The sequence below is a fragment of the Bubalus bubalis genome, chromosome 6 (assembly GCF_019923935.1).
Source record: "Bubalus bubalis isolate 160015118507 breed Murrah chromosome 6, NDDB_SH_1, whole genome shotgun sequence".
Classification (NCBI taxonomy): Eukaryota; Metazoa; Chordata; class Mammalia; order Artiodactyla; family Bovidae; genus Bubalus; species Bubalus bubalis.
In genome coordinates, this window is record NC_059162.1 from 12,350,247 (window position 1) to 12,359,804 (window position 9,558).

Here is a 9,558-nt window from a genome sequence, read left to right on the forward strand (position 1 = left end):
TGGGCCGCTGGAATTAGAAAACAAAAAGAGAAGGAGGAGCTAGAAAGGAAGCAAGCAACTGGGCTGCCCGTGTCCAGCCACGAAGTCCTAATAGAAGCACTGGCAGGGCATGTCTTTCCAGACATTGCTCCATGCACCTTATGTGGATTAACACGCCATTGCCACCGTATGAAATGTTATTTCTATCCTGACTGTACAGACGAGCAAACTGAGTCACAGAGAAAGCACACAGCTTGTTCAAGCTGACACAACTATCCAGTGGCCTGGGGGGAAAGGGGTTTTGCCAGGGAGCTGAACAGGAGTCTGTGATTTAAGCACCATTTAATACTGCCTCCTTCCAACACCGTAGCGCTCTCATCGAGTCAATCAATTGATCAGATATTTAAGGGCACTTATCGCACACTTAGCACTGTGTCAGAAAGTGAAAGGATAAAAGAGAAATGAAGACTTAGTCCCCGAGGATATAAAGCTCTACAGGAGTTTCCATCAGAGCACTTGGTTCTCAGGTCAACATGGGGTGAGAGCCAAGGACAAGGCTGGGCTGCTTCATCCCTACCCCACCAGAGAGCCATGGAGGAGACAACAGGGACAAGGCTGGGCTGCCTCCTCCCTACCCGACCAGAGAGCCAAGGGCAGAGGAGACAACCAACCATGCAACCATGGGAGCCAGCGGAAGGTGGGAGGCCTAGACACCTTCACCTCCTCTTCCTGATCCAGGATCTTCTGGGGTCCAGAGCGACAGCTGGAGGTAATGCTAGGCCCTGAAAACTGGGTCTACACCCTTCTCTTGGGGTCTGAGCAGAAGTCCAATCAAGGTCAAGGAGAGGGACCAGGTATCCTGAATTCTGCCGTATCTCCCGCTGCTCTTCCCCAACCTCAAGATCCTGCTTTGGGTCAGAAATGTGGGCCATCTGAAGTGTGTGTGTGGGGGGTGGGGGGGTGGGGGTGGGGGCGGGGTGGGTAGGAGGGCACGATGAGAAGGGAGTCCATTCCCAGCTACTCTTTTTTCCAGACTCTTGTTCTCTGTCTGGATGTAGCTGTACTCAGGCAGTTGAATACTGGGAATTTAGGAGGCCCTGGGGCCTCTTCCCATTACTCCTCGCCACCCTGCCAAGTGGTGGCAGGAATGCCCAGGGGACATCTAGGGGCTGGAGGGACACATTTTTCCCCTACCCCAACCTCCACCCTCCCCTGGAGGCAGCTCCCGCCCCGAGCCGGCCTGTCATCCCACATTGCTCTGATTAGCTATAATCTTTCTTTTTCAATTTCTCCTCCCTGAGACTGGGGAGCGAGAAAATCTCCCAGAAAATGAATAAATATTTCAATTTTCGGCGCAATCAGTCTGAGGAGCCAGCGCATGATGGAAACGGGGGGAAGGATAATGGTTTTCATTTAGATAAGATACAGAAAATTATTTAGTGAAAAATGAAGATTGATGAAGCCCATTGAAATTCTTTAAAACACGATTTTTATTTCTCTGCCTAGGCTGAACGTTCCCTTCCTCTCTCCTCTCCGCTCCCCTCAATTCAACTGCCTTCTCCTCCCACCTTCTCCGCACTTGCCCATCACCCTCCCTCAAATGCCTGGCGACCCCCCTCAGTTTCTCCTCTCACTGCCCCAGTCCCAGCCTACAACTCCTTCTTTCTAAGGATGGAGGCTGAGGAGAGAGGTCCTGCCACCGCCCCCCTCCTCTCCCGCCCAGTCCCGTGAGCATCCCCGTCTCCCCAGGTCCCTACTTCCTTCCAACCCTGCCTCCTCTCCAGTCCCTGCTCAGCCTCCCAGGAACACTCAGGAGTGACTTCCTCTCCCCTCTGCTCTATCCTTTCCCTTTTGCTCCCTTTGGTATCCCCCCTCCCACCCCCAAATACTTTTGTACACTTTCATCAGGTCTTGCTTTCACCCCTACAGGAGGATGGGCGACGGAAGCTCAGCTAACCCCTGACCCCTCCCCCGCCAAGACAGAAAGGCACCCAACACTCTTCTCTCGGACCCTTCCATCCTGCCTCAGTCCACATGCCTCTCCTGTTTGCGAACAGCAGCTTTTGTTCCTTGAAGCTTGTTCGTATCCATGTTGCTGACACATTAAGGCTGCAGGAAAGGGGTAGACAGACGCTGGCCCCCAGCACATACCAGTACTGACCCAGCTGACCCCTCCCCCACTGCGGTGGGCCCTCCTCCCCTCCCCCTCCTCCAGCAGCCTGGCTGAACAAAGTCAGAACTTAAGTCATCCTCCCAACTTTCTGCCAAGTAGCTGGCTTGGCCTGCCAACCTCAGGACCAGGCCTCCTTTCCCCCAGCACCACTTCCACCCCACTCACACTATGAACGTGCGCCCTACCCAAATGCTAAGTATGCATGTGTGTGACCCAGGGGGGTGGGAGCCTTAGGGGACATGATGGGAGGCCCGCCCCCACCAACTCTGCCAGGCTTTGCCTTCAGAGGCAGGAGGGCCCCGCCAGGAGGAGAGGGGAGGGGTCCAATACAACATCCCACCCCTAAACACACACCCACCAGGCCAGGAAGGGAACCGGTAGCAGGGCCGCGCCTGAGGGTGCTCAGTGCCCAGTAACTTTCCTCTTCCCAGATCCACCCTCCCACCACCACCCAAGAGGAGCCCACCTCCTCCATTTTGTTGCCTGAACATCTCCATAGGTATCTGCCTATAGGAATGCCAGTTCAAGTTTCTTTGTTTGCTGGAGGGTTGGGATTCACAGAAGGGTTTCTGTGTGTGGGTACGTGTTGTGTCCTCGCAAACGCCCAACTGCATACATGTACTGTGTCTGTGAGTTATGGTGTGTTTGGGTGCACGAATACGCTGATATGGGGGAGGAATCTGTCTTCCTCGGATGTGTCAGTGTCTTTGTGTATATGTGTCTGTCTCCGTGTGGGGAATGCTTGCGGGTATGTCTGTCTCAGTAGGTGAATAGTCTGTCTCAGTGTCTAGGACTGGTTTTTGGTGTTTGTATGTCAATCTCTCTGTGTCAGCTCCATCTTGGGGGCGGGGGTGGAGTGGGGGGGCGGCTAGCTCAGCAGGGTTAAGTCTTCCTTAGAGTCAGATCCAAGAGACAAGAATCCACTCAAACAGAGCCCAGTAGGGGCTGAAGTCTGGGCCCTCGGTTTCTTCAGTTCCCCTGCCGCCCCCCCAGCCCAGCCTTGGGATACACTAACATCCTCATCTCTTTCAACCTCTCCCGCATCTCTCAACCTCTCCTCCATCTCCCAGGCTCTTCCCAGCCGATCCCAAATAAAGCCACATCAGTACTTTTCTGACCCGAGGGTGTTAAGCCGCCCCCGACTCCCGCCGCCCCAGCGAATGGCCACTTCCATACGCAGCGGGCCCGAAGCTGCCTTTGGAACTCCACTCCAGACAGGGAGCCTCCGCGGGCAAGGGTTCAAATCCCCACCAGAGGCCCCGAGGCACCCCTCCCTTTCTCTAGAGGGGGCAGCCCCAGGCAGTCTGGAACCGCGGCTCAGACTCAGCCACGCCAGGGGCTGGGCTGAAGGAGGGCCGGGATTCCCTTAGCTACATCTTCGGCAGCCTGGGTCCCCCGCTTTCCGCGCACCTCCGCCCCCCGAATCTGAGATCCCACCCTCTTCCCAGCCTTCCCTCCCGCCGGGACCCAGGCGTCCGGACTCCGGGTCTCGGAGGGTGGAGGTGAGTAGAGCTGCCAGAGGCTCCGGAAGAGACTTTGAGCGGTCGGATCCCTTTTTCACCCCGACCCCCGGCCCTCGCGGCCCCGATTCTCGGTTCTCCCGCGCAGCCAGAGGAAACAACTTGGGCAAATCAACGGAAAACTCCTCCCCGCAGCCCCCGTTACTCCGCGCGGGGACCCAGCCCCCACCTCGTGGCGTCCCGACCCCCGCGGACCGGCCGCGGGCTGCCGAGCCCCTCGGCGTTCCCCGGGTCGGGGCGCACACTCCGGCCCCCGGGGTAAGCGTGAGGGGGAGCAAGGGCAGGAGCTGGCGGAGCGGGGGGGTGGGGGAGCTTACCTTGGGAGAAAGTGTCGGAGAGAGTGAGGATCCAGACGAGGAGGCTCAGCATGCTGTCCTTCCGCCGTGCGCCCGCCCGCGGCTGGGGCCCGGAGTTGGCGAGGGAGCGAGAGGAGCGGGCTGGGGAGGAGGGGAGCCCGGGAGCCCGCCCCCCGCCCGCCCGCGCCCGCCCCTGCACACTCACACGCACACTCACTCGCGCGCACAAACTCACTTCCCTTCCCTCCGCTTCTCTTTTATCTCTCCTTCCTCGCGGTCCCGTCTCTCTCTCCCTCTCCCTCTCTCTCGCCCCGCTTTCCTTCCCCCTCGCCCTTTTATTATTTCTCGCCTGGAGCTTTATCTCTCCGGGTCTCTTTCGCTCTCTGCTCTCCCTTTCTCCCCCCTTGTCTTCCTTCCCTCTCTCCCTCCGTCCCTCCTCCTGACGTCTACTCTCCCTCCGACGGCGCCTCCCTCCACAGCCCTCCCCTTGCCCCCCCAGTGCGCGCGCACACACTCACTCACACCCCTCGCTGCAACTGAGATGGACGGAGCGCCAAGAGAGAAAGCGGTGGAGGGCAAAGCGGGTAACAACGTGAGAGTCGCAGGCACTGGGGCAGAGACGGCGGGACCCCTGGCCACCCGCACCTCCCTCCCATCTATATACACAGCCCTGGTCCCAGGCTACCGAACTAGGCAGTGGATTGGGGAGGCGGGGCATGGGCTGAGGACCAGCTTCTAGCCCAGGGGATGACTGTGGTGGGGAAGGGTGTGTGAGTGTTTGTGTGTGTTTGGGTGTGTGTAAGCGTGTTTGGGAGAGGAGGGGGTGGGCAGGCGGTGGTTCATGGAATCAAGAAGCTTAAAATCCTTTTTTTTTTTTTTCCTTTCTCTCTCTCTTGTTAATTCCACACCCAGAATCTAACCTCTGGATTCTCAAATTGGGAATTCTCAATTGATTTATGAATGCTGGGGGTGGGGAAGGAATCACTCCTCTTCCCACCTACTAAAGGCAAAGCTGGAGAATTCCAGCTGCTTCCTGGAGTGGCTTGAGGCCCCCGCCAGGGGGCCTCACCCAGCACACAGTGAGTCCTCAGCTGGTGGAGGACAGGAGTAAATGACTCCTTCCTTTGTTCATCTTATCTTCCCCTCCGGAAAGAGAAGTACTCAACTGGAGGGCTTCAAATAGCGAAGAGGAGGGCAGCCACAGGAGGATCACCAAGCACAGTTTGAGATCCTTTGGGGTTGAGGGTTCTGGGTGCTGGAGAGAAGGAATTCCTGGTGAGATTGATGAAGGCATTCAATAGGGGTCTCCTCTTTCTTAACAACCAGCCTCTCTCCCAACCCCTAACTAGATGCTTCTGCTCACAGGACCGGGGGTGCCTGAACCTCTGGGTCCTAGGCAATGAGTTGAGGATACATAACAGAAATTGCACAGGAATTGCACAACTTTACAAAATTGGTCTAGAGAGGTCTCCACTTCTTTCCTCCCAGATCTTAAGTCTCCTGGGTCCCTCATTACCCGCCAAGATTCTGGATTTCAGCCCCCGGAGCCAAGGTTCATGGCTCGTTGGTGCCCTCTGCTGGTTTGAGGCAGTTATGATACCTCTTTCTTCCACAGATAACTGACTCTAGGCTGAATGGTCTAGGCACATCCACATAGGAGGACACAGAAACACAAACTCACATTCAGAAGCATTCTATGCACAGACCAGAGGGTCCTTCATATGTTCTAAAACACATGTGTACGGTCAAACACACAGTTTAAAAATAAAGAGTATACCTAACCCAGAGAAATAGGAATAAATATAATCACAAATACATACAAACAGCCGCACATCAGCATGCAGAGACAAGGGCTTTTAATTTACTCATCATTAATCTTGCATTTTGCAGATATTCTTGCATCTTGCATTCTTCAATGTTTGCTTATGTTCCAGTCATAATTTTAGGCCCTGGAGCTATAGCAATGAAAAAACAAACAAAAAAAAAATTTTTTTTTTTTTTTTTTTTTTACAAAGTCCCTCCCTCAGAGTATTCTATACTGGAGACCAGGAAGAGGCAATAGAAAAATAATAGAAAACACAAGGTTGTAGTAAATGCTATGAGAGACAAATAAAGCAGGATACAATGAATAGGGAGTGGAAGGAAAGGAGCAATTGCTACTCTTTCCAGAGTCAGGGAAAGCTGCTCTGCTAAAATAACATCTAAGCAGATACCTGAAGAAACAGAGATACAGGTGGTCAGGCAGGCATCTAAGTGGAGACTGTAGCAGGTAGGTAGAAATAGCAAGTATAATAGAAGGGCCCTGAGGAAGGGATGCTCTTGGAATATCATCTGTGAGACAGCCTTTTCTCCTTTTTATTCTGCATGGAAAGGAGGCCTATGGCAATACTATTTAGGAAAATTTTCAAATAAAAAAATCCAGAGCCAAGGAAGAGAATATTCTTAGCTTAGTGAGTGCTTCCTGTCTACCTTCTGCTATTCAGGTTTGATGGTGATTCTCAATGTGACGAGGGACTGGGTTATCAGAGCTTTACCCTTCCCTTGGCCTTTTATCTCACCTCGAAACCCCAGCAACAGAGAAGCTAAATTTCTCTAGATCCTTAACAGCCAAATAGTAATCTCACTCCCCTCTCCTGGCCCCTTAACTTCCCACCCTGCCTGCTCCCTTTAATCTCCGATTCTTACCAGCTCTGTTCACAGCAAACACAATTCTCCAGACTCCCCTCCACAAAAGCCAGTCAACATTCCAGATGCCAAAGTTTAAGACCCCATCTCCAGCCAGGGGTCCTCAACACCAGCTGTGTATTAGATCTCCTGAGGGACCTTTAAAAAACACCAGTGCTTTGGCCTCACTCCCAAAGATTAATTGTTCTGTAGTGAATCCCCAAGCATCAGGATTTAACCTCCCCAGGTAATTCTGATGGCCAGCCAGGGTTGAGAACCAGGAAGCAAGCCCCTGCTTTCCAGGCATTGACCTCAGCAAAGCCACACACCATGGGGTGCTGTACCCTCTTCCCTCCACCAGCAGTTTTGCTTCCTGCTAATCCTGCTTCTTCCTCCCCTCCTTGTAGGGAGGACCCCAGTCAAGCTCTCACAACTTTCTTCCATTCTAATCTCTCTCATGGTAATATTCTCAATTCTAATTGGATTAACTGAGTCTACTGGAATTTCATCACATAACTCATCAAACTGGGGACATCGTGGGGTTGAGTCTCCAGTATCTGATGGATGGTCCTGGAAGCAAAGCCTGTGTCTTTTCCATCAGACTAGACATAACCTCCCCAGGTCAGGATATCTGCCTCCCCATCAAACTTTGGGCCTTTGGGGCAAGACCTAAGCATGTCCTCTCAGTCTGGAGCTCCCCAGGGGCAAGGAAGAAGCTGGGAACCCCTCTCCACAGCAAAGATGCAGCAGAATATTTGAAAGCAAAACACATGAGCATAGAAACCACCCAAGGCGATCCTAATCCAGGTTCTACCCCTTACTTTCCGTGTTACCTTGGGTAGCTTATTTACCTCCCCTTTCTAATCCTTGATTTCTTCATCTGAAAGCAGAGATAATAATAGTACTTACTTTATGGAGTGGTTGGGAGGATTAAATGGGTCAATATCCACATAGCTCTTACAACACTGCAGAGCACCCAGTGAGAAGTAAATGCTAGCTGTGATTAATTTCAATTTGCGAGGTCCCCAAAGCAGGGACCTTTCCAGTCTTCCTCCTGCTGGATTAGTCTTTATCCCCATGCCCAGGGCCCTGCCCACAGAGAAGTGTGCAGGTGTGGAGGTGGAGGAAGTAATCCCTAAGGATGCTACTTCACCCTGAAAAAAAGGAAAGAAGCAGCCAGAGGTTGTATATGGAGTTCAGAGAAATATTAATAATTTTTTGAGCACAAAAGCAAAGAGACCAAGAGGTCAGGGAGTGAGAGGAAGGCAAATTATGACCATCAGCAGCAGAAGCCACCCTGAGAGATGGAAATGAATTCTTTATCTCAATAAGGGCTAAGAACAGCAGAACAATTCTATAAATTGTCCTCTTTCCCCTCAGAGGGCTTGGAGGATTGTGTTCCTGCTGCTTACCAGAAACTCAAAAGGGAAAGGCCAAGATCCTGATTTTCAGCCTGGAAAGTAATCCTGACCGTAAGGGAAACCCTGAGTCCCTAAGAGTGAGGAGCTGCTGGAGGTCACCGTGTCTCTCCTGCTGCTATAGAGACTACCGCCCAGAGCAGTGAGAGAAGCACCTCTTCTTCCAAAGTACCCCCAGCAAAGGGGCTTGCTTTCACTCCTGCTCCTGTTTTGTGTCTTAGAACCTAGGTAATAGTGTAAGTTCTTCCAGATATCAGGCCTTGGGCTTTCCTGCTGCTATACCAGTCTGTTCTTTTTGTTACGATGCCCAGCCTTGTTCAGTTCAGTCGCTCGGTTGTGTCTGACTCTGTGACCCCATGGCCTGGAGCACACCAGGCTTCCCTGACCATCACCATCTCCCAAAGCTTGCTCAAAATCATGTCCATCGAGTCGATGATGCCATCCAATCATCTCATGTTCTGTTATCCCCTTCTCCTCCTGCCTTCAATCTTTCCCAGCATCAGGGTCTTTTCCAATGAGTTGGCTCTTTGAATCAGGTGGCCAAAGTATTAGAGCTTCAGCTTCAGCATCAGGCCTTCCAGTGAATATTCAGGACTTATTTCCTTTAGGATTGACTGGTTGGATCTCCTTGCAGTCCAAGGGACTCTCAAGAGTCTTCTCCAACACCACAGTTCAAAAGCATCAATTTTTTGGTGCTCAGTTTTCTTTATGGTCCAACTCTCACATCCATCCATGACCACTGGAGAAACCATAGTTTGACTAGATGGACTTTTGCTGGCAAAGTAATGTGTCTGCTTTTTAATATACTGTCTAGGTTGGTCATAGCTTTCCTTCCAAGGAGTAAGCGTCTTTTAATTTCACGGCTGCAGTCACCCTGCTTTGAGATGTATGAAAATCGGAGCAGAGACAGAGGACAGGCTTAATGGTGATGGGGAGAGATTCAGATCTGCACTGTGAGGGATGTGGGAGAGGGCCGGGGGACATGAGACGTGAGGAAGAGCAACAGCAGCTGAAGTGCTCTGACCAACCCTTAGTGGCCCCTTGGGGGAGGGTGCATCAAGGAATCAGGCTCCTTGGATGAGGCATGGGTGGCAGAGGTTATCTGAGGGGGCACTGCTGCTACGGAAGCAAAGGGCTAAAGACTAGACTTCAGAAGGGACCATCTACTAGGGAGGAGTGTCCAAAATATTTGAGGAGCGATTTGGGTAGGCTGATGCTGCTCTGAGGCAGGGACATAGAAAGAATGACCTTGGCAAAGACAGGCTCCCAGGGTGTGTTTACCACGCACCAGCCTTGCCTGTGAGCAACTGTGATCCATTCCTTCCCACCCGTTTCAGCCCCCTCTTTCTCACTGCATCACATCCCAGCTCCAACATGGGGAGACAATTTGTGCTAAATGGACCAGTTATCTCTTATTAGGTTTAATGAGGATTTCATTGCCTCAGCTCACAGGGATTGGAAGATTCCTGCTTCCAATGAGCAGCCCAGTTGAGAAGATCAGCTCAGAG

General features: G+C 52.4%; 1 protein-coding gene across 3 annotated transcripts in view; it reads right to left on the reverse strand.

Annotated features, from left to right (window-relative positions):
• The window catches only part of KIRREL1 (kirre like nephrin family adhesion molecule 1), a 103,710-nt gene extending 99,312 nt beyond the window's left edge, over nt 1-4,398 (reverse strand). For 2 of the 3 annotated variants that reach the window (XM_006079647.4, XM_044944169.2), the window contains exon 1: nt 3,990-4,397. In XM_006079647.4, coding sequence (XP_006079709.2) covers nt 3,990-4,041 — 52 coding nt within the window. In that variant the 5' untranslated portion in view covers nt 4,042-4,397. Of the gene's footprint in view, nt 1-3,989 lie in introns of all 3 variants that reach the window. The other variant, XM_044944168.2, reaches the window with a different exon arrangement.
• Between the last annotated feature and the right edge of the window lie 5,160 nt (nt 4,399-9,558).